The 25,924-nt window shown below is 39.9% G+C and overlaps 1 protein-coding gene across 14 annotated transcripts in view; it reads left to right on the top strand.

Annotated features, from left to right (window-relative positions):
- The window catches only part of LOC119731335 (calcium/calmodulin-dependent protein kinase type II delta chain-like), an 85,175-nt gene that overhangs the window by 25,368 nt on the left and 33,883 nt on the right, over positions 1 to 25,924 (top strand). For all 14 annotated transcript variants that reach the window (XM_038204495.1, XM_038204497.1, XM_038204500.1 and 11 more), the window contains exons 4-10: positions 9,404 to 9,458; positions 12,168 to 12,306; positions 17,784 to 17,886; positions 19,644 to 19,727; positions 23,215 to 23,309; positions 24,002 to 24,124; positions 25,744 to 25,827. In XM_038204495.1, coding sequence (XP_038060423.1) covers positions 9,404 to 9,458; positions 12,168 to 12,306; positions 17,784 to 17,886; positions 19,644 to 19,727; positions 23,215 to 23,309; positions 24,002 to 24,124; positions 25,744 to 25,827 — 683 coding nt within the window. The remainder of the gene's footprint in view (positions 1 to 9,403; positions 9,459 to 12,167; positions 12,307 to 17,783; positions 17,887 to 19,643; positions 19,728 to 23,214; positions 23,310 to 24,001; positions 24,125 to 25,743; positions 25,828 to 25,924) is intronic.

Genomic DNA, 25,924 nt, shown 5'->3' on the forward strand with positions numbered 1-25,924 from the left:
ATCGGGGCTGATATGCAATGTTTACACAGAGGTAGTTGGAGGATTTTGCTTGATTGAGGTTGCATCCCAGCAAAAATGCTATGAGAGTTAGGATTAAACAGATTTGTATTTCCCAAAGTATTGCAAGCATACAGCACTTCTTGTGTGTGGCAAAGCCATGCAGGCATGGCCGGTGGAGTGAAAAAATATCTCATTCTCACTTTGGGGTCCACAATTTTTTTTGAATCAAAACAATTTTCTGAAGGAATTTGCCAGAAGCACAATCAAATGTGATCCTTTCTTACAATGCAGCCAACTATCAATGCACCATCTGTCATTGAGCGGTCATTGATATTGTACGGTGTCCATCCTTCAGAGATTTTGATGCTTAAGTCCCTACACACATAATAAGAAGTCCGGGTGTAAGAAACATCATGAATATAACATTGACATGGAGACAGATGTTCCTCAGAGTTTTGCCGCACTGTCATGCTACTCTCCTCAATCAATACAAACCCTGCCGATTGGGAAATTTTGCCCTAATTGTTTGAATCAATAACGCCAGTTTTTTGTTTTATCATGAAGTGCAGCGCGGAAGTCACTCGGTGTTTGGAAACATGTGGTCAGAGGAAAGTCCGGTTGTAATTTTTATTGATTGGCTCTGAGACATTATGCAAATGGCACTTAGGGGACTAACCGTGTGGTTTTAATCACTGTCTGGTCTCGGAATTCACCTACTAAATAGCTAGATTCATTGCACAGGAAATAACTAAGTACATTTTACACCCACATGTACAGGGCACATGGTATATTTTGTATGTCTACAATATCAATTCAACAATTACAATGTATGTCAAAGGTATATAGTGTAGGCCTAATGCTTGATTGTTGTTAACATGTGTTCTAATGTTCAAAAAAATAATTGCAAACTTTTTATTTAGGCCAAGTAAAAAAGAACAAACAAACATTGGCCTACCAGTTGATCGTTCAGGTTTTTCCAAAATGAGGAGGAGGGCCACTTTATTTTTTATTTTTTATTTTTTTTCTAAGATGGCTGCCGGTAGCTTTTACATTAATATTGGCCGACAACTTTTCAGTTCAAAATGACTGCCAGCTTTTATTAATCCTAACCTTCCCAAATCCTCCAAACTATACTTTGCAAAATGGACGATTTTGCAGGATTGAGGCTACATGGCAAAAGTGTGTGGCTCGTTTCGGAGGATGCACTGTGTCAAGGTCGTAGGCCCGATCTTGTGTTGTTCATGCTCAGCTGTGCATAAATTTGCATTGAGGTCTACTTGAAATCCTGCGCACTGCTCCAGGATGTCACTGGCTGCCTTAACAACATATTGACAATGATTGCCGGAGGAGTTTGCAAGATTGAGGCAATGATCACCCCTTCAAGGGCCACGTTCAAGAAATAACAGAGCATATTGGAGGATTGAGGCTGTAGCTATTTTTACACGGAGGCAGTTGGAGGATTTTGCAGGATTGAGGTTACATCCTAGCAAAAATGCCTAGCAAGTTAGGGTTTAGTATTCTACCAATAATTCCCACGAATGCAATTGAAAAGTACAATTATGCATAAGGTATTGGATTAATGTTGGTTTGTTATTCACAAATAATTCAGAATGACTAGGCCTACTTCATATGAAAACTTGAAAAAGTAATAAACCAGAAACATGGGATGTACACAATCTGATGTAAATAACACCAATAACAGAAGTACCATACATGTAGATTTCTTTTCTCCTCACATAAATAAATGAACAATTACACATCTCAAGGTAAAAATACTCATTAAAATAAAGCACATTAAGTAATAGCACTCAGTAGAACAAGCCAAAGCAGAATATGATCACAAAATGATTCCACTCATCCACAACATGAGAAACATAATTTCCTTGAAAAGGCTTCCAGTTTTTGCTGCACTGACTGCATGCATGAACCCGCACCAGGTTTCAAATCCTGCTCAGTTACGTGTGTACGTACATGTACGTGCAGAGCGAGGCTAAGTGGGAAACCAAGTTACACACAACCTACTTAAAGTCACTGCCCAGCCAGACCAAATTCATCAAAGGCTGCGCATCAACGCTTTGTAAATGTCACCGATCGGGGAGAATGACACACGCGGTGTTTACTTTATATTATTACTCCGTCTCTACGCGTGTACACCCAGTATCGAGAGAAGACTATTGAAGTTGCATGGCGCCAAAAAATTCAAATGGTTTATTGTGTTTACGCGCTGGCCGCAAATATTTTAGTGCTTAATGCACTATTCTTGTTCTGTTTATCTCCAAAGGAAGTAGTATTCTAAGAGCTGTGCTCTTTGTCTTTTCATGCAACCTTGTAATTTATGGTGTTATTCAAAAAGGAAGACTTGATACTATGAAGCGTTCCAGTGTTTTAAAGGCTTTTAGTTACTCTTGTACAATTGATTACTCTTCTGGGTGTATGTACTTTTTTTCCCCTTTTGATGAACCCTTGTTAATACATATTTTGACACTTCAAGTAAATGTGATCAAATTCTTTTATTTTTACTCTCATTTTAATGTTAATTCCTTGTATTCCTTTATCAACCCTCCCATGCAAACATACTTTCTGTGCCGTGTTGTCCCTTCTCTCAAAATCGATCAAGTGGCTGTTTCCAATAGTTAAGAGCTCCCAGCCCACACAAAGCAGGTATGACTGGCTGTGACTGTATAAATTTATAAGTTGATGCAGCTTTGCTTTGACTGGGGGTGATTGATAAGCCAGCTGTGCCCACAACTTGCCTGCTTTTGTCTGTCAATGGTCTGTTGACTGAGTTTGACTGGTCACAGTGCTTGCTTGACATAGGATCTGACTGCTGGTTACTTGCCAGATGTTAAAAGTATAGCAGGGGAAGTGGATGGACATTTTGACTGTCTGTGACTGTTCAAATAGCAGGAGGGTTGAAGAGTTTAGGTTAAAGAAACAGCACATAATAAAAATATTCGCTTTAAAAAAATTAGTCAGATGTTTCTATCTTTCTTTTTAAATAAATTTGAAAAAATATTGTGTGCCACATCAGCTTATTACAAATGTACATGTACATGTATACTGGTACATCTGTGTTCATGTGTTCATGTGTATGAGTTTGTCTTACATTCACTATGTGGACTTGTGAACAAAAGATGTCCACATAATGCAGGTTGTGTTGACATTATGTGGACTAAGCCGTGTCCACATAACGTTTCGCCCTCTCTGTAAAACAGGTTTAGAGGCATTTTTGGGTTAGGGTTATCCGTCGCAGAATGAAGAGAAACATTCAAGGAAATCAAAAAAAAAAAAAAATTGGGGTTGAAAGAGTTTCCACAGTTCAAGTAAAGTTATTTTGTGTACCGAGTTTTCTTAACTACACGAAAACAAAGGAATGTCCTCATAGCGTATGTGAAACAAACATGGGTGTGACCATGGATGTGTATACATGGTATGCACACATGATGTAAATTGCAGATGAAATACCTACCAAATGATTTTTTTTGTTCATGAAAGGATGAACATCGGTATGTTTCTTTTAACCATTTTTATGAAATCAGAGGTCATGCTGTCAGCGCTTATCCCCTGAACCGGGCTGAACTTTTCACACTGTGCAGAAAGCCACAGAAACCGGCCGCAGAGCCAAGAACATCCCAGGGTCTCCCTAACATCTCTGCAGAAGTGTCGCCGGGAATCTGATATCTTCTTATTAAATATCGCAGAAAGAGTAATCTTTTAATTCGTTGGTTGCTGGTACCCAGGGGGAGGGTGGGGGGAGTGGCTTTGCTCTACCGTCTGATGTACAAGATTTTTTTTATTATTAAACACAGCATTACAACTGTTTCTCTTTTGACAGCCGGCAGGATGCATTCTATTCCAAGGCATTTTTGTAATCTCGTCAATGCGGGAAGCTATACGCCTAAGTTCCGCTGATTAATGTTGTGAATAAAAACAGTTGGCGTAGTGACTGTGATGATGTTTAATTGGAATATAGATTTAGTGTTTGGTGGGACTGAGGGTGTACAGGATAATGAGTAATAAAAATTCAGGCAACTATAAGTAAAGGTGCGAAAGCGAACGCGAATGCGAATTTGTGATGTCAGGGCAAGTTTTCGCGCTGTGAATTTACAGCAAAAGTTGAACACATTTCAACTCTGCCGAATTTCGCAGCGAATGCTTTGTGAAGTCATATTTGCATTCACATACACAATGGGCTGTATTTGGGATAACCCTATGGGCTCCGTGCACCGACAAAAGAGGGCGCCCTTTTACCTAGCAACGACGTCCCATGGGCGGGACATTTCGCTGGTTGACGCGCACCGTTCCTTGTGTGTGATGCACGTACACAAGGGGATTTGTACTATGTACACACAGTGGTCGTGCTTCACGGCAAATGAATTGTAGTCAGGCAAGATGGCGTCGCTCGGTTACCCCCAACTGTACTTTCTTTGCCGGTGAGGGGGTACTTGTGAACGGAGTGGATAGGGGTACAGACCAGTAAATCAACCCCCATAGACCTCAGTGATACTTACGCGCACTTTTAAAAATCATTAAAAAAACTCGCAACTCTCCGAGATGTTTAAGACACCCATCCAATTTAAGCTCATTTCATCATCTTTCACTCTCTGTTCAATTTTCAGGTGTAATCGTAGGGGTAATCTGTAGACTTTTGTGAGATGATCACCCCTAAAAGTAGTCCTGTGGCCCATCGCCTTTGAAAAATTATGACTGTGCTCCATTGCAAAATAGAGCAATTTTAGGGCTCAGTGTTATCCGAATTTCACAGAAATCTTAGCTCGCAGTCCTGTGCAAGGCTTCCACTCTTCTTATTTACAAACCTTCAAGTTCATGGCCCACAAAATGCTCTAATAGCAAAAAAAGTTAGGGCATACAAATCGTGATTTGGCCCACGTACATGTAGGTAATGTTGGGCCTATTTTACCTGTCTGCACCCATAGACTAATTTGGCGGCACCCATTTTCTGAGGTGGCGCCGGGCTTGCGTGAGTCGTGCTCAGGTAGTACGCACGTATGCACTCTGGGCTCCTTCGACCAGTAGGATTACCAAAATGCGCGCGCACCTCGTCTTTAAGAACGCGTGTGCGGCATGCGTGCGGACTTGGTTCCACCTCAAAAATGGATTCCAATTTTGTTCGCCGAATTATACAATAGCACTGCTGGGCCCTATTCAGCAGTGAGTTAGTCAGCGAGATAGATTCACAGGGGACACTATATGCCGGCTCTCTGGGCCTAGCAAGAACTTTAGATGGTGCATTAGAAGATTGCTACTGTCCAATTTGATGATTTTATTGTCAGTAAAGACGGTGATAATCAAAATGGTGCATTATTTGCCTTAGTATAAGGGTTCAAATATTCAATCTTCAACCCAATGTTTGAATATCTTTTTACCGGTTCGAATACATTGTAAGTATTCAAAAGAAAAAAAACAACATGCACGTACATGTATGTGTGATGTTATTTTAATCGTCAATTTGCGGTGCTTTATTGTCAGAAGTAACTTTTTTGTCGATGGCGGTTCATTTTGTTCATCCTTTAATAGGTTAAAGCCCTTTTACAGTTATAAAAAACTTTCTGCAAAACACTCCAGAAGCCCATAACATTGATTGCTGCATGCAAATTTTACCCGACGCGCTTTGCGTGCAACTTAGTTGAAGCTGGCATGTGTAAATTTGATCGGCGAGTTTCGAATATTTGGTCAAACGCAGTTTCAAATAATTGAATACTAATCATTTGATTGGACAGCCCTATACCTACTGGTAGTATGCAAAATGCTTCTTCAGTAATGAAAATGCCTACTGTACAATGTACATCTGCCAGTTCCCTGGTAGTCAGCAATAAAAGTGTCATAACATTTCGCGTGAACCAGGGAAGAATACACGTACATCATGTACTGTACATGAACATGTATGTACATGTGTCGTCACTTCTAGACTGGTTCCTGCCCCTCCCTTCAATATCCAGAATGTAATGTGATCGGGGACCAGCGTCGCCTAGCCTTCATCGTTACAACACTCATTCGAATACTGTAAAGAAAATTTGGTTCATTACCGGACGTGGTGCTAGGAATGGCATCAATTGATGTGCCGTCTGTTCTCATTTGAAGTATTGATTACTTGCATCAGAACAATGACATTATTCATGAAGAGGTGATGTGCTGTTACTGTACGTGTTCTAATAGACTCATGAATGTAGTACATGCATGTACATGTACATGTACTGGGTACATGTGTAACACTAACTACCCGGTACCAGACAAACAATGCTCTTAAAACTGCGCAAGATTATGCTGATTATGGTTAAGCGTAAATAGATTGTGGTTAGCCACTATTGACATAACTGTCTCTCTTGATACCAGATTAACAGTTGTAATCCTAATGAATTACCAAATGAGGTGTTGTTAATCCCCACTAATCTGGGATTTATGTGGCTTTATAGGTAGATGGACAAAGGGATTATCCCACCAGTGCCCATATTCAGGGTAATATGGTAGCTAGGCGCTGTGTCAATCGGTGCCAAATCATATTATAGCAAGGGTGTTGGAATTCCAAAATAAATGATCTGAATGAAACTTTGAAGTTTGTAATACCGTCTATAGACCCTATACGCAGGGAAACATCCTCTTGCAACTAAATATCACACAAGCCATCAGGTTTTTTAATGGGTCATTCCCCAAAAAGCATCATTCCTTTTAATTTATACAAGAGTTTTCTAGCTGGACATAAAATGTCCATCATCCAGAGTTCACTGGTCATACGTACAGTGCATGAAGCATCTATTCCCCATCATTACATTATATAAGATCCCGGACAACGGATCTCGCTTTACAGCATAGCAACTGGTCAAACAATTTGCACCGTCTATTTTGCTGCTGTGTGATCCAGTTACGTTGCAATCAATGTACATGTACATGTATGTACATGTACATGTACGTGTGCATGGTTACTTTGATATTGTGAACTGATTTCTACTCTATTGTCTGACCTTGCTTTTAATTCATGTTCCTTATAAAAGGGGCCATAATGTGGATTTTGTTACACTAATTATAATTGCTGTTATGCATTTTTAATTAAGAAATTAATTTCATATATTTTTCGTAACTGTTGTGTCGTTTTTTTGGGGTACAAGTTTGTTAATGTAAGCCAATTTGAATTAGTCTTAACCAATTTAAGGAAGTGTTCTTTATTTTAAAAAAGAATACTGAGATCTCAAATTGAGTTAAGTATGAGAAAGTGCTGCTTCATATGGGGATATTATTTTTTATTTGTCTTTTTGTGTTGAGATTATGCCCTTAAAGGGAATATACAACATTTGCAAACATCGAAAAATAAAACTACCAAGTTTTTACGAAATACCTTACTAGGATGTTGGTAATTGACAGTCTAAAGCGTCCTGTAAAATTATGGCCCCTGGTGTGAAGTCATTTTCAAGAAAACGGTATTTTTGTATACATTTCCAACAGTGGTCGGCTGACCACCGTTGGAAAAACCTAACTATTTTTCAACTTCTGCTCCAAATTTACCATTTCACCCGAGAAATAAAAATATAGGGGGCCTATTTAATTTTTTTTTTTTAATTTTCTCATAATTTACTATTTAGAAATCCATTAAATTAATTCAGTTAAATACCTGAATATTAAAAGGGCCCAAGTCCAGAAATTAAATCACCCAAGAAATGAAAATATACCGGTAATTAATTTTTTTCTCTCTCTCGAAAACTTGTCTCGTGCCCTTTTCATATTCAGGTACCGGTATTCAATTGAATTAATTTCATTGATTTCTAAATAGTAAATTATGAGAAATCAAGCACGTACCGGTAAGAATTGTCGGCCAATTATAACATTTTGTAGTATTGTACCTGTACAAAGGGCAAGGTTGCTTGATCCAAAATATTGCTTAAAATGCTGATCAATTCTTAATTTTTGATGTGAGAAATCTGTCAGTAGTTCTTCCACAGAAACTGTACTGCCCAAACGAAGCTGTTTCCTCAGTCTTGTTAGCAGCTGAGCCACTTGGACTGAAATCTATACTTTGCCACGGCACTTGGTGCAGTAAGCTCACATTACAAATTAGCTGTAGCCTGCTAAGTTGTCAAGTCCTATCATTGGGGTATATATTTCGCAGATATTTTTGCGCTTGAGTTTCCCAAGTTTGGAGTACATATATTATGTACATATTAAGTGTGAACTTGCTCTTGTGAGTGGAAACTTGTTTTTCTAAGTTGCATTAAACCTACCGGTAGTCCTGAAATTTGGGACTCTCGTGACTGTTTATGAGTCTATGAGAGTCCCAAAACTAATTGAAAACATGCAACGCAATAGACAGGCACCTGAAACAACCAGTCCAACAATCAACTGTGTCCTAAGAAACATGTGGCAAGTCTGGTACTGGTCTCTATTTCTACACATTTCTCCATAGTCAGCCACCAGACTAATTACAACGAATGAAGAGGTCATTCTTTTCAAACAGTTTGACCATGGTTTGACATGTACCAGTCTAGCCTTTAGCCTCATTGTAAAATCACTTGACTTCCCTCTCATGTGCAAAGTATTGAAGAAAACTTTCCTTTAAAAATTGAATTGAGTCTTCAAACTTGGTAGTTGAAACACTGTGGACCTTTTCTTTGCCCAATGAAAGTTCTGGAGAATTTTGCTTTGAGTGAGTAAAGTTGGCCTGATTTTGTTTTACATGTTTCTCAGCACTCAATGCCCCAGTCTGGGCCGAACCCTAACATCAAATTTGTGTACACAACTGCCTTGTTCAGTGTACTTAGAACATGTAGAAAGGCATCTCCTTCAGTATATTACATTTGATGACCATTACACCATGCAAAGTTTTTAACCCTAACTCCCTAAGCCTTTTTGCTAGGATGTACCGGTAGCCTCAATCCTGCAAAATCCTCCAATTGGCCTTATGGAAAAATAGCATACATGTATACCGGTAGCCTCAATCCTGCAAATTCCTCCATTATTTCTTGAATATGGTCCATGGAGAGGTGACCACTGCCTGAGTCCTGCAAAATCCTCCGGCTATGACTGTCTATAGGCTGAGGCAAAGGCAGTGACATCCTGAAGCAGTGCGGAGGATTTCAAGTATAATCAAGGACTCAATTTATGCTAGGCTGAGCATAAACAACACAAGGTCTGGCCCAAGACCTTGCGTCCTCCAAAATCAGCAACGCACTTTTGCCATGTAACCTCAATCCTGCAAATTCCTCCAATTTGCAAAAAGGATTTTGGAGGATTTGGGATGGTTAGGGTTAAGTAGATTGTTATTGACCCATATCACTGCCTGTTTTATTTCCTTGGTTATCCTTATCATTGCTTTGACCCCATCCTGGCAAGTATACATGTATCTGGTATAATTTACTAAATAAACTATTTGTCTGTTTCTTGCTTTTCTTTTTAGTTCGCCTGCACGACAGCATTCCCGAAGAAAATTTTCATTACCTAGTATTTGACTTGTAAGTATTACGCATTAATTTTCTGATGATGTAATGGCTGCTGTAATTAATAAAAAATGATATCGGTGAAATATTCTCATTGACATGATGGCATTATAATATCAAGCTTTTCATTGATACCAATTTTACAGTGATATCAGGCAGGCGTTCTTGTTGATGTCAATGAAATGTAAGAATATTTCATTGACATCAACAAGAACACCTGCTTGACATCACTGTAAAACTGGTATCAATGAACAGCTTGATATTGTTACTTATAATAACCAACAATGCTTAAACATATTTCATTGATTGATATTAATTGATTTCAAATTCTCGTTGATAACAGATGAATTATTTATCAATTGTTATCAAATATTGTGTGCGATATCAATGTTTTCTATTTTTCCAGTATTTCAAACTGGCGTCTTTTTTTCATTTTCAAGTTCTTATTGTGGCATTTGGACATTAAATTACATGCGAATTGTTTTGCACATGAACGATGCTTTGGGCAAAAAAAAAAAAAAAACCGAAAAAAAATGAAATTATTGGATAGTATATTGATGAATAAATAAAAACCATTCATTAATATATGATTTTCTGCCCTTTGCTTTTCTGGGCTGTACTGCATGCATTACCTCTTACCGGTACCTTAACATCCCCCCCCCAAAAATATATAAACAAATATAAACGAATGAGTAATTTGATAAACATGATTCTATTATTATTTTATTACCGCCCTATGATTTTCTGCCATTTTGCCATTCTGGGCTCGGTTGTTTCCAGTCCCTCTTGTCTTCCCAGCCTGGCGCCTCTTCATCCCCACGATAGAGGCTTTTGACCCCAATTCTTAGCCACTCAGACGTGGGCCCCCGCTGGCCACAATCAAACCAGGCTGATGTCTCTTGGGAAAAGTACACTTGGGGTCAGTCCCTGGTCGACTGTCGAGCAGAATGCAATGTGACATTGCTATGATTGAGTTTGTGTTTCTGTAGATTCTGTAAGGATTGGATGATAGTGTTAACCTATTTGTCGCTGTACCGCCCGAATCTGCCCTGCCTGTTTCTCTTTGTACTGCCCCAAACCACCTAAAAGCACTTTATGATTATAGTACTGGCAGATAGGTGATGGGATTGACTTTGATGATATTTATGAGCATGGCATTTGGCACACAGTCAGAATATGTCATGAGATACATGTAGCAATTTGGCTATAGGGCTATCACAGATTTGTCTCTTGAAAAAATATACCGGTATGTAGAATACTAGCGATGACAGCCATTTTGAAAATTTTGAATTTTGCTTGTTCTACGTTTATTTTTTCATAGGGCAAATCTGCGATGGCTCCATGAGACATACTCCGACTGTGCCATGCCATGCTTATATCATCAAAGGCACAATTCCCCCAAATATTTCCCGTATCTGCCCCATTATTACCAGTGCATAGGAACATGTAATTGATTCTTCGGGGAATATAATGTATCGAGGTGTTAATGGGTTCAAAATGCGTAACAATTAATACATTGCTGATCCACTTGTTATGTGAAAAAAAAAACCCAGATACTATATGTACATGTACTTAGCAGTTCTGTCACAGAAAGAAAATAACTGCGCAGGGATTCGAACCTGTGACCTTCGAAATATTCGCATGCATTGCAAGCATTGACCCACTTTGTCAATTTCTGTTCTGTGGGCATCAAACAAACTCAATTTTACAATGTCAGTATTATATTACAATTTCAATATAACATAAAGTGAGACCATGTATTTGTTGAACTTCGGTCACATAAATGTTTGGGATTAATTATTCCAACACTCAAATTGTAGGGAGGGGCAGCCTGTTCATGTGTGTGTGTGTGACAAAGTTGTCAATTTATAAGCTTTTACTTCAATTTTCCAGAAAGGCAGTCTTAAAAGATTGAAGGTCCTGTAATGTTACTCCGCGTCCCCTTATTTCTCTGTGGTTATGATTCTGCCATACATATTAATCCTCCTTCTCTTGGTGTTTCCCTGTGATATTAACAGTCGAGACAGTGAGCAGAAATACTCTGTCCTTTAGCTGCGGCATTCCCTGCTCATGCAAGCATGTCCTCATTACCATCTGGGCCCTCGGCTGCATGAAGCCAGGCGAGAACCCTCCGGCTCGAACTCACAGCCCGGATCGTACGCTCACCTTATTAGATCTTTCAGGCCGCCGCGAAAAAACAAGATGTCCTCATGATTTCCTAGATGGGATTTAAATTATCGATGACGGTTCGGGTAATACGCTGTCTCATGTCAACAAGAGAAGGGCCTTCTGTAGAAAGCTACATTGTAACTCGCTGGTTATTCACATTGTGTGAATGGGATTTTTTTTTTTTTACAAACATAGTCCAGTGTGTCTGTGAGATGCTACCAAAACAGCTTTAATGTTGTGTCAAGTCACCGAGGGTGGCTTGCGAAAGGGTTTGGGTTGGCTGGTTCTTGGCAAGTGAACAGAAGCTTTGAGCTGACACAAATCAGGAAGTGCGTATTTCAGCAAGTTTTGCTGGTTTTGTGGCTGACAGGTGTTGAGTTTTTACTGGAAAAATGCCAAAGTTCCGTTATTTTCCAATAGTAAACCTCAATTCAGTGTTTACAAGGTACACGTACAATACTGGTTCAAATGAAACTTATCAGTTGAAACATTACTTGAAATCCCACTCCAATAAAGTTTTTGTTTATAAGCGTCATTCCGTTTTTGATTCGACAGAGTTACTGGGGGTGAACTGTTTGAGGACATTGTTGCCAGAGAATACTACAGTGAAGCAGATGCCAGCCACTGCATCCAACAGATCTTAGAGAGTGTGGAACATTGCCATAGAAATAGTGTAGTACACCGAGACTTGAAGGTAAAATAAGAGACAAAGGCTGCCCCTCTCAATCCTTGCTCAACCTCACCTTACCCCAGCCCACCATGGCCATGCCCAGCCAGTCTCGCCCTACCAAACCCGATCCCACGCGAGCCAACACTTCACAACCCAATCCAACCCCTACCCAACCCAACTCAACCCAAATGAACCCTACCCAACCCAACGCTACCCTCCCAACCCAACCCAACCCAATGCTACCCAACTCAACCCAACCCAACCCAACCCAACCCAACCCAACCCAACCCAAACATAGCAAGTGTGTATTTGCGTGCAATCGGGGACCCCCTATTGTCCCTCTTTTGTTTGCACTTTTTAGGAAGACCTCCCATATGTTTTGTACAGGAATCCAAATTGGGGACCTCTGCAGTTGGAGACCCTATTGTTCAACGTCCCCTATTGAATGCAGAAACAAACTCAACCAAACTCAAGCCTACCCAACAAACCCAACCCAACCCAACCCAACCCAACCCAGCCCATGTACGTGTGTATTTGCCTGCAATCAGGGACCCCCTATTGTCCCTCTTTTATTTGTACTTTTTAGAAAAGATCCCCCATATGTTTTGTACACGATCGAAGATTGGGGACCTCTCAGGAATTGGGGACCCTATTGTTCTCTATTGTTCAACGTCCCCTATTGAATGCAGAAACAAACAAAACCGAACCCAACCCAACCCAACCCAACAAAAGCTGAACCTGACCCAAACCAACCCTGACCCAACCTAGTCCAACCCAAACCAACCCCAACCCCAACCCAACTTACCCTAACCAACCAACCAACCCCACCGACCAACCAACCAACTTCTGTCAATCTCTCTTTTCAACTTCTGTAAATCTCTCTTTTCAGGTACATGAACCTTTTGTCTGGGGAGGGAGGGGGGGGGGGATACAGAATTTGAGTGACATTTGTTATTCCCATCAAATATCAACAAGATTGTTGTACCGGTATGCACGGCTCTTAATGTCAAGAGTATGTGCCTTATTGCCAAGGAATTCCCCAAGCTTTAAACTATTATTAAGAACAGCCATTACAGTCTGCACTTTGCCATGGAATTGGCAGAAGTACATGCACATGCACATAGTCTTTTGTGTGGGAATATGCAAAAGAATATGAAAAAAAAATGTTTGCACATATTATTTTTCAGATTTAGTTAAATAATATCAAACATGTCCATTCACAAAATTGCTGTATTATATTTTAGACATACACATTGACAATTGAAATGTGTCCGCATAGAATTATTATACATACATAATTGTACATGTCTGTGCATGTAAAAAAAGCACCTCTATCTGAAAAGTTTTAACCAAATGTGCTCCGTTAATATATTTGAAATGAACAATCAATTCTATTTTATTAATGAGGCCTAGGCCTTAATCTAGTTAACAAAAATTAAACGTGCTTTTGAAAAGTCATTGAACATTAAATTTGCAAAAATATTGAAAGGGTTTGGGGATCACCGGGTAACTTTTTCCTACTGGTAGCTCATTTCGTCTATGATTTTATAAAAATGTCCAATCAATTTCATTGCAAACTGAGAAAGTCTATCTGTGTAATGTATCATTTCCCCCCCCCCTTTTTCTTGCCTTGATAAGCATCTAATTACTCCTCACACGAACGTCGTCAAAATGCACTCCTTTCCCCACTTTGACAGCCAAATCATTTGACTTTCAAAAAAAGGTTAAGAGTCCGTCGTAATCAGCTTTTCATCTTTGCGCAGTCATTGGATGATTTTGATGACCTGACACCAAAATCCCTCCACTGACATCAGCAGGTGTAAGACCATAATTTATTCCCCCCGTTTTTTTTTCCCCGGCGGAGCCTGACCTCGTGTAGCCCCTTGCCCGGGCCTCTGCCAAGGGACAAAAGAAGAAGTGGATTTTTAATGTCATTGTGATATCGGGAAGAGACGGAGAATAGAAAGAAGAAACGTTATTCTTCCCGTCCACGAAGGCTTGACTGTAGTAAGCTGTTCCCTCATGCTCATCTGTAATTCTGCATAATAGCGCGACGGCATCAGATGTGACTTAAACGAGAGAAAGAGATGGGTAAAAAAAAAAAACGGGAGAGATAATGATGTATGGCATACTAATGGGTGATGAGCTCGAACGACTCGCACGCTGTTCGCGGAAGGAAAAAAGGGAAAACCAGCTACACCAGGTTGCCATGGCAGCCTAATGGTTACCGTGGAAACCCCTGCAAGGTCTTGAGCCTCCATATTAGTTTCCCAAATCGACGGTTTCCCAACCCGTGTCATCCGACTGGTACGCAAATGTCAGTCTCATTAATGCCGGCAACGGGGGAAAATACTTGCCATGGGGGGAAAAATACATCCCAAATATAAAATTTGTCCCCGGAAGGAAAGCAACCTAACAATTCATTGTCTATTGTGGATAATATTTTAAATGTTATCTGTACTACTTGTACATGCACAGGTACATGTGTATGTGTCTCTATCATCTGTACTCCCTGTAGACTGAATAGCACATAACTGGTGCACATTCGCACTTTGACATTAACATACGTACACGTAATGTACATGTATGTTCATGTTATTTAATACCCATAGGCTTATTAATGGACTTGAATGCACATACATGTAGGATTACACTTGCATGGTGCATTGGGTTCTGTATATGAAACTCCCGCACATACATGTACATTATAGCACAGGCGTGTACATTTGTACGTACCGGTACATATGTGCAGGCACTATTGATTCCTGTACATTTACAAAACTGTAGTTATGCAGTTTACCCAACCCCGTTCCGCCGACTTCATTTTCCTTTCTCACTTCCGCCTTTTGTTACATGGTTCATGGTATGTACCATTGTTGGTGACTGACCTTTTGTCGTTTCCCCCTTACCTTTCACAATGCAATGCCTTGTGACTGATCAAATATGATAAGCAATTCAGACATGTATGCTATTTTTAAAGGTAGAGTGTATCATTTGTCATTTGTGATTTTTTTTCGTTTGAAGCAACAAAAGTGATCAAAATCTAAAGAAGGGTGCTTAACAACTAACCTGATAAAGTTTTAGCTCAGTGAATGCTGTATATTCCCAGAAAACAATATCCTAGGATCGCAATTTCAGTTAAAAAATGTTGCCAAGTCATGTTTTAAATTGTGCCCGAAATCAGCATCTGGGACATGTTCTCATTCAGCAGATTTGCAGCTACGCCATGTCACACCCTGAACCGACAAATCATAGCAACCGCATAGGTCTACTTAGCAGTTCTGTCACAGAAAACTCTTGCGTGCACCCATTCACAGCTTCGCCAAATTAAAAACAAACTACTAACAGTAATTTGATGCATCAAGTGACGCATTTTTAAAAATTTCTGTTATAGGCCTTAGTTTGTAATTCGGCGAATCCGTGAATGGGTGTGCGCAAGTGTTGACACGACGCACACGTGCGCGCGGTTGCTATTATTCGTTAGTTCAGTGAGTGACATCATGTAGCTGCAATCGGCTGAATGAGAACGTGTCCCGGATGCTGATATTCAAAACATGACTCGACAACTTTTGAATTGAAATCAAGATCCATGAATATTGTTTTCTCGGAATATGCTGCAATCAATGAGCTAAAATTTCATCAGGTTTAATAGTCGTCAAGCACCCTTCTTTAGATTTTGAGCACTTTTGTTGCTTCAAACGAAAAAAAATGCACAAATGTTCTATTCTACCTTTAATCTACCAATTTTTGTAATGTTTATTACCGAGATGTTCGGAAATTGCTCACATGATAATCATTGCATGGACGGCAGTATTTTTTGTTATTGTCAATCAAGCATTTGTTTGTACATTATTTACATACGCATGATTTGGTTATACTTCCTGCACATTACCCATTTTACAAATTGCGAAAATGACATCACTAACAGTGCATGTTCAAAATAATTTATGCTGTCTCTGTAATGACAATTCATTGCTATGGTGATACATGTACCGGGTATGCACAAACGTCACATGTATTGTACGTACATTGTACATGTACATTCGTATGTACTTGTATAATGGAATTACCATGAAATGTCGACCTCAATTTCTGGGTTGGAAGCTGTTTACTTGCAAATAAGCGGCAAGAGCTGCGATGCATCTTAAACAGTGTATAGATGACGAGATTAGCATAAAGCCGTGCTGGCACTGACTTCCCCATTCCTTGTGTGGCGGAGGCAGCCGGCTTCATACCCATGATCGCATTACATCAGATTAGTAGTCTGTGAGTGGTGCCTATATGATATCTCTATCCGTGGGCTCTTTGCATAACTACAGACCCCCTCCACCCCCTCGCCCTGCCAGTTGTGACCATATGGCAAATATGGAAGTATGGTTCTTTAAACCTGTAAGTCCCTGTACCGCCCCAAACCGCTCTGCCTATTACCCCATAAGGCCTGAAACCGCGCAAGCACTCTGGTTTTCTAGATTCAAAAGTGAATTAATACAATGTTATACAATGTAATACATGTACATGTAGTACAGGTGTAATGGGTTAATACCATTTTCATCATGTGAATATACTCAACTGCATGCATCTCTAGCGTACATGTTCATGTACATGTTCATGTTCATGTAGGCTGCCAGTTTTTGAACAGGGAGTTTGTAAACATGTTTTTTCACTCCGTTTTTGAGATGTTTGATTTTCATGGCTGCAAACCAGTGTGCAGATCAACAAAAGTTGGTTGTCCTCATGACTTGGCTTTCATTTATGGAAGCTTCCCAGCGCCCTCTAGAGTTTACGCAAAGAGACTTTAATTATTAACCATTGTTTAACTCTACCATGTTATATTCAAGGAACTAACAATGGATCACAAGTCACCAAAAGTCCATCAGAATCATTCAGTCCCAAGTCAGCTCTCAAGCTGTTGAAATGAAATACAATGTATGACATATTACCAGTGACTGGACTCATGAATTGACTTGTGTTGTACATGTAATTGTGTCTAGAATTTCCCCTGACTATAACACTGCTACCTTATGGGCTCCGATCACCAACAAAAGAGGGCGCTTTTTTACCGTTTTTGAGAGCACCGTGGACAGGACATAGCCCATGTGCGTACTGGTTCACCCGCGTATAGCGCGAAGTACGCACTACTTATTTTATTCTAAATGCACACAAAACCATAGCATCTTCGCGTGAGCGTCAGGCGTCGGCAGTCCGTTCGAATGTCTCTCCCAATGGACTCGCAAGTCTGGTTCCCAGACCAAAAGATCTATTTCTGATGAATATAAGATTTGTTAAAAATAAAAGTCGGAACTTTTTGGTCGGGAAACCAGACCATAGTCTCCCCCAACTCTAACATCCTTGCCAGTGAGGGGGTACTTGTAAACGGAGCCCATAGCCACTTGGAGACTTTATTTCCTTTCAAACTGATGTGGTGAGTAAATGTACATTGCACATTATATTTCTACAATGTATTCATGAATTTTTCTTGTTTTTTTTCCTTATCTTTCTAGCCTGAAAACCTACTACTAGCAAGCAAACTAAAAGGTGCTGCTGTCAAGCTTGCCGATTTTGGTCTTGCTATCGAGTTGCAAGGGGATCAACCGGCATGGTTTGGTAAGGCTTGTTTGTCCACTCGTCCTTGGTTTTTAATTAAACAAATATAGGAAATGGCCCAAAAAGATTGATATCCAACCAGAAGCTGAGCTGAGAAAATAATTCTGTCAGAGGGACTTGTTTTAGATGAATTGTAAGTAAAATAAAAAGTGAAGTCTGTCATGAGCCAATGAGGCCCATCTCGTCGGCATTTTATATCTCCGGTTTCAGCAGCGTGAAACGACTAAGAATATTTCTATTCCCTCTGGATGGGATGTTAGTCCATCGCAGGTTACTCCCCAGCTAATGCCGGTACCCATTTGTACTCCTGGGTGGATTTTATATCTCCGGTTTCAGTTTTAGAGGTGGGAGGAAAACCCCAGAAGAATATTCTGGGGGGAAACCCACGGAATCAGGTAGGGACTGAAAACCCAATCCACATGTGAACCAGGATAGGAATCGAACCCAGGCCACAGCGGTGGAAGGCGAGGAAAGAAACCACTGCGCCAATCTGACTCCTGATGTAATGAGGTTTGCAGTAGCAACATTCAGTGAGATCTGTTTTGTGACCGTGTGCGGTTCTGGAAAGAACCGGTTTGGCAACACAACATTGTGCAAATAGTATGCTCTGTCCATCATCTTCATACTTCAGATCCAGATGACGACAGGAAATTCCCAGTGGGGAAATTGTGGTATCATTATTGTGATACTTTCAAACCACAAATGCCAGCTTCATAACCACAGGAATGCTAGTGGCACTTTTTTGAACCCCCAGGACGAATTTTATAGCGGTTGCTGCCTGTCTGTTTTTGTTGATATCTTTATCAAACCTGTCTTGTGCTGTCTTTTTCTTTTTCTTAATGCATCGTTGAACTATACCGGGGATAATTAGGCAATTCCACTGCTATGAAAGCCTTGGTCGCGTCATGAAGTGACATATCGTGTGCACAAAGTCCATAGACGATACATGTACGTCACTTTGTGGTGCACCCGACGAAAGGAAGTGTAATGTCCATGACAGAGCCAATTAACCATGATGTCTTCCATAATTAATGATTCAGAGAAATGATCCAAAACTCCTAGTCTGTAATCTCCTCGACCATTACCAGATGATGGATGTATAAGATCAGAAAAATACATTTTCAGGTTTATTCACTGAGCTCTTAAAAGCTCTGCTACAGACATTACATTGCTGGAATTACCCAGATCTAATTTCATGACGTCACGTTTTGAGCGGCATAATTTACATGACGCACATGCCTGGGAACATTAAGTTGTGGGAACCGAACATTTTTTGAACGCTAGCTATTGTGGGGACATTTCGACAGATGTTACATCATGAAAAGTCCGTCTGCGAGACAGGGAAAGATGTATTTTACGGAACATAGAATGTGAAGTACATTGTACATGTAGGCAATTTCAGCGAATAAAAACAATTTTGGCCCCCCCTCCCCACCCCCCCCAAAGTTGTGTTCTGGATCCTGCCTTGGGTTTGCATGATCCGTGGCTTGGTAAGGCGTACTGCTCAAACGTGTCTTCATGTTGTGTACATGGGTCTGTCTTAGATTTTCTTTTTTGTACGCTGGTTCCGTCCAGGGTTTGAATTGAGAGCACCGGGCCCATGGAGGAGCTCGTGATCCTTGTTTAAAAAGGTTTTCCTGAAATCTCGTGTTCCACAAAGAGTCCAACACAAGAGATTTTGGGTAGTACAAAATGGCCTGTAGACCCTAATTCTGCATTGAGTTTTTCTCATTTTCTTGCACCGTTTTGGCCGACAGGTTTTGCTGGAACACCGGGTTACCTGTCACCGGAGGTTCTGAAGAAGGATCCATACGGAAGGGCTGTGGACATCTGGGCATGCGGTAAGTGTGACAAAGAGCTAGAAGCCATGTCTTAATTAGGCACTGGTGTCTAGGGCTATGGCTATTGGAGCTCTGACGGCAGAACTGAAGCCGTAGTCCCAAAGTACTTGTGTTTTGGACATGGCCTTAGACCAGTGTAAAAATTTGTATTATAGACTCCGTGCAGGAAGTGTATGTGTAGATGGCACTCACAAGAGCAAATATCGAAAAATTTGCTTGGAAATCGGAGTTGCCCCCCCCCCATTAATAAGGAATGTAAATCCTCCTGCCTTACGGGCGATTCCCAATACAGTGTGGCACCAAGTGGTTGCCACGGAGAGTCCATTTTTCGCAATGCATTGTGGGAGATGGTCGACAAATTCGCGGCGGTGGGGTCAGTAGTTTTGTAAGCGTATGATTCAAGTATCTTTTGTTTTTCTTTTCATTTTATCAAGACGGTGTTTTTTTGTGAGGCGGCCAAACGCTGTGCCCCGATCTATTATAAAATTTCCTCAAGTTGTCTACTGACATTAGTTCAAATCGCAGCTTGTCGGCCTTGTCTTTGTCAACTGTAAAGTTGAAAAATTGACTGTCCCTGGCAACCTCTTGTTGGCGCACTGTATTGAGAATCCCCCGTATTGCCTGATATTGTAAATAAAAAAAAAATTGCACCGTACATGTGTGAGTACTTTCCCTTCTGTATCTGTATGGTTACGTTGCAGAAACCTATTCAGGCATTATCGCAATAGAGTATAGGTACTCAAGGCACTGGGAGTTATGTCTATTATAAATGAATGAAGTACATGAGGAATATAAGACCCATTATGTAGCACCTAATAAGAGTTTACAAGGTGCTGTGGCCACTGCCAGGACACCGGGGCAAACCCCTTCTCTTAGCGACAAGTGTTACTGGGTTCTTTAAGGTGCATTACACAACACACGGGACCTACGGCTTTACGTCCCATCCGAAGGACGAAGCAAGAATGGTTAAGTGCCTTGCTTAAGGGCACAAGTGTCCGCCGGCGGGCTCGAACCCACGTCACTGTTGCCTCTGAAACACCAAAACATGAGTCCGGTGTTCTTAACTGCTAGCAGAGATGCCAACCATTACTCTTCTGGAGTAATTATTAGGATTTTGAGGCATTTTACTACTCTTGAAAATTCCAGCTGTCCTATACGCCAACAATGTGGTTACTCTAAAAAGTACTGTGGTTACTCTTAAACTTGACTGTTGTCCTATGTATTTACATTAGCATTACTCGTTGCAGGAAGAATCATTACTGTTTTGTAGTCTGTAAAGTTGGCATCTCTGTACTAGGCCATGACACTCCCTTTATACCGAAAATTTCAGGAAAAAATGTCAGGATCCACTTAATCCCTGCATCAGATACATGTGTATTGTTAAATCGAACTGTTATTTTGTATTAATTACATTTTATTTATTCCCTGATGGTTTCATAGAACCTTAACAATACTGTGGTTCAGGGAGGCAGGGTGGTCTGGGGGCATTACTGGGACCATAAAGGGTTTTAGGTCAAGAAAATACGTTAGAAGAAAAATAAAAAAACAAGGCTTGCAATTTATTAAATGCATCCATCGTTGTTGAGAATTTTTACAAATGTGACCAAAGTAAAATAACAGTTAATGAAGAAATGTCTCGTACACGTACACGTACACGTACATGTACATGAATTTCTGTTACAAGTACACTTTTACAAGGACTATTTTGACAGAAAAATAATTGTGTGATTTGAAGACTTGGTGACTATATTTTCCCAATCATCACTAATTGGACAAACTAGTCCTTCATTTGGATCTCATTAATGCGGAACAAACAAGGACACGGCTATCAAACAACTTCACAAAAACTGAATTTAGCTTGTTAGTTTGCGCATTTGCTTAAAAGTATAGTCCATCATTTGTAATTTGTGCATTTTGTTCGTTTGAAGTAACAAAAGTGCTCAAAATCTAAAGAAGGGTACTGATCAATTAACCTGATGAGGTTTCAGCTCAGCTTCAGCTGTATATTTCGAGAAAAACAACATTCTAGGATCTCAATTTCAAATCAAAAGTTGCTGAATCATGTTTTGAATTGGGCCTGAATTCAGCGTCCGATACACGTTCTCACTTAGCCGATTGCAACTACGCGATGTCGCGCACTGATCCGACGAATTATAGCAACCGCGCGTGCGTCGTGCCAATGCTTGCGCTCGCTTCGCCGAATAACAAAACGAACTACAAATTTGAATTTCCTATGGTGCTTCTTAAGAAGCACCGTTGGAAAGGCCTGCTTTTGTTGATTTCTTCAAAATGACAGCTTGCCAGAAAGAATTACTTCACAGGGAGTTTAGTCCCCTTACTATCTTTCAACCAAGTTTGTTTTTCAACAATAATTACGCCAGTTATTTTTGGGATAGCTGGAAATGATGGACTCTGGCTCTAAATCGAACTGCTATTTTGTATTAATGACATTTTATTCATTCCCTGATGATTTCATAAAACCCTAACAATACTATGGTTCAGGAAGGCAGGGTGGTCTGGGGGCATTACTGGGACCAAGGGGTTTAGGTCACGAAAATATGTTAGAAGAAAAACAAAACAAGGCTTGCAATTTATTAAATGCATCCATCGTTGTTGAGAGTTTTTACAAATGTGACCAAAGTAAAATAACAGTTAATGAAGAAATGTCTCGTACAGGTACATGTACATGAATTTCTGTTACAAGTACACTTTTACAAGGACTATTTTGACAGAAAAATAATTGTGTGATTTGAAGACTTGGTGACTATATTTTCCCAATCATCACTAATTGGACAAACTAGTCCTTCATTTGGACCTCATTAATGGGGACAAAAAAGGACATGGCTATCAAACAACTTCACAAAAACTGAATTTAGCTTGTTAGTTTGCGCATTTGCATAAAGGTATAGTCCATCATTTGTAATTTGTGCATTTTGTTCGTTTGAAGCAACAAAAGTGCTCAAAATCTAAAGAAGGGTGCTGATCAATTAACCTGATGAGGTTTCAGCTCAGCTTCAGCTGTATATTTTGAGAAAAACAACATTCTAGGATCTCGATTTCAAATCAAAAGTTGCTAAATCATGTTTTGAATTGGGCCTGAATTCAGCGTCCAAGAAACGTTTTCACTAGCCGATTGCAGCTACGCGATGTTGCGCACCGATCCGACAAATTATAGCAACCGGGCACGCGTTTGTGTCGTGTCAATGCTTGTGCGCACTTCACCGAATAAAAAAACGAACTACTAAAGGAAATTTCCAATGGTGCTTCTTAAGACACACTGTTGGAAAGGCCTTCTTTCGTTGAAATCTTTAAAATGACAGCTTGCCAGAAAGAATAATTTCACAGGGAGTTTAGTCCCCTCATTATCTTTCAACCAAGTATGTTTTCAACAATAATTACACCAGTTACTTTTTGGATACATGTAGCTGCAAATGATGGACTCTGGCTTTAACCTGCTGCCATTTTTTTCTCCATTCCTTTTATACAGGTGTGATTCTGTACATCTTACTGGTCGGGTACCCTCCCTTCTGGGATGAAGACCAACACAGATTGTACTCGCAAATCAAGGCTGGATCCTATGATGTGAGTGTAGGAACCAGACTGATCGACTGCATTTTGAAACTTGTAGTTTTCTGGATAAGGGATTTTTTGCCATAAGAAAATTGATCTATCATAAATCAGCATCTCTGGGCAATGTTAGTTTGAGCAACCCTGGTTTCAAAGCTTTCAGATATTCTGATGCATATATTTCACGTTTTATTTCACGTTATTGATAAGGCTGAAATGATAAACCAAACATTTGATATGCCTTTGTCCGTATTCAGCATTTAAATCTAGTGTTGCGCAATCACAGTTGTCCCACAGTTGTGAGTAAGACCAATTTAACCTTCTAGGTTTAAACTAATATATTTTTCATGGGGTAAAAAAAATTGACCAAATAGGTTTAAACTAAAATGATTTTTTTTTCATGGGGTAAATACCAGGGTCTATTTTTATGGCACTACTCAGCATACAATTTTCCAGCTTACTTCTGTTCATTTTACATACTCCATTGGTAAGTACAACAAAGACAAGATTTAACAAAGATCTTCAAATTTGCATGTATACATATAATTTGTGATGCAACATGCGAATCTCCCCACCTCAACTTTGGAATGAGAAGATCTAAAGTATAATTTTTCCTGCTTCAGTTGACTTATTGTTAATGCTAACTCTTGTACCGTGGCCCAGAACGGACATCAAAGTAAATGTCTTTGCTTCGTCTGCTTTCTCAGTACCCTTCACCAGAGTGGGACACCGTCACGACTGAAGCCAAGCAACTCATTGACAGCATGCTAACGGTCAACCCCACTAAGCGGATAACGGCTAACGAAGCACTCAAACATGCCTGGATAAGCGTAAGTTGTTACATTCTATGCCCCGTGTACTCCTTCCATAAGCACTGTTTAAGCACTTATAGTCACTCATGCTTAGCAGATCTAACATGCTTATTAATTTCTTATACCACAGACATTGTATCCACTTAATAAAGGACCCATGATGTGAATTTTACTTTGGCTCATATTATGTGCAACTTTCTACTACTCTTAAATGTATGAAAACTATTTGACATCCCTTTTGGTTAATTTTATGGAAAAGCGAATTTTTTTTAAACATTTAAATTTTCCATGCTTTTCTCAACAAATGAGGTCACTGTTGCTATGTTGTCATTTCAGTAAGACACTGTTCAGTTGAAGGGTTTTCTGTTAAAGTTGTGAACCCAAAAATTGCTCATTGAAAAATGTTGTGGGGAAACTTTGCTCATTGGCCGGAAGTGGTGTACTGAAACCACAACGAATCACCAAAAAAATATCCAAAATTGTGGCAAATTTTGATGCTGACATAGCTGTAACATTGAGGTTTCTGCCTGAAATGATATCACACCTCTGCTCATGAATATGCAAATTTGCATTAGCATAAAAACCAAATAGGCATCAAAATCACTTAAAGGTAGAGTCCATCATTTGCAGCTATCCGAAAAGTAACTGGCGTAATTATTGTTGAAAAACTAACTTGGTTGAAAGATAGTAAGGAGACTAAACTCCCTGTGAAATTATTCTTTCTGGGAAGCTGTCATTTTGAAGTAATCAACGACAGAAGGCATTTCCAACGGTGATTCTTAAGAAGCACCGTAGGAAAATTTAAATTAGTAGTTCGTTTTGTTATTCAGCGCAGCGCGCACAAGTATTCGAACGACGCACACGCGCGCGCGGTTGTTATAATTCGTCGGATCAGTGCGCGACGTCGCGTATAGCTGCAATTCAAAACAATTCAAAACATGATTCAGTAACTTTTGATTTGAAATTGAGATCTTAAAATGCTGTTTTTCTCGGAATGTACAGCTGAAGCTTAGCTGAAACTTAATCAGGTTAGTTGTTCAGTATCCTTCATTAGATTTTGAACTCTTTTGTTGCTTCAAACGAACAAAATGCACAAATTACAAATGATGGACTCTACCTTTAAACGGGTGCGAGCGCACAAAAACCTCTGGCTGGCTTGCCTGAAAGTTGCGCATGGAAATCTATGGAAATGATCCATGCCAGCCGTCCGTCTTGAAACGTCACAATGCAAAATAATAGTGACCTTCACAATACAACTCTCTTCTCACCTGTATTGACCCTATTTCTAATTTCTATTGTATTTTTTTTTTTTGACAATTACAATTGGTACTGACAGTTTTATAAGTCATTTTTTTAGGTTCGTTTTGGTCATTTTTTGGGGGGGAGACTGACGGACCGACCGACCGTTCGACCGACACCAAAGTGACTTGTTGAAGCACTGTGCCAGGTGCAGAGCTTAAAAATGGCAAAATGAAAATTGAAAATAAGGTTAAATGGGACACTAGGTGAATTTCCAAGGATTGTATAAAAAGATACACTACATGAACTCTTTAAATTGCTTGCTTGCTTGGATGTACAGATTTTCGCATGGAATGGAAAATAATTAAAAATCCCTTTAAATTTGTTTGTCTTTTTAGAATTCAGAGCATGTGGCATCAGGGATGCACAGACAGGAAACCGTCGACTGCTTGAAGAAATTCAATGCTCGACGCAAACTCAAGGTAAGAAAATAGAGAGGAGAATCCAAATGAAGATCACTGGCCACTGATCTCTACTGACTGGATAGCACATTGAGATCACAGGCTGAAGTCGTCGGAG

This window comes from Patiria miniata, unplaced genomic scaffold, assembly GCF_015706575.1.
Source record: "Patiria miniata isolate m_02_andy unplaced genomic scaffold, ASM1570657v1 HiC_scaffold_23, whole genome shotgun sequence".
In the NCBI taxonomy this organism is placed as follows: domain Eukaryota; kingdom Metazoa; phylum Echinodermata; class Asteroidea; order Valvatida; family Asterinidae; genus Patiria; species Patiria miniata.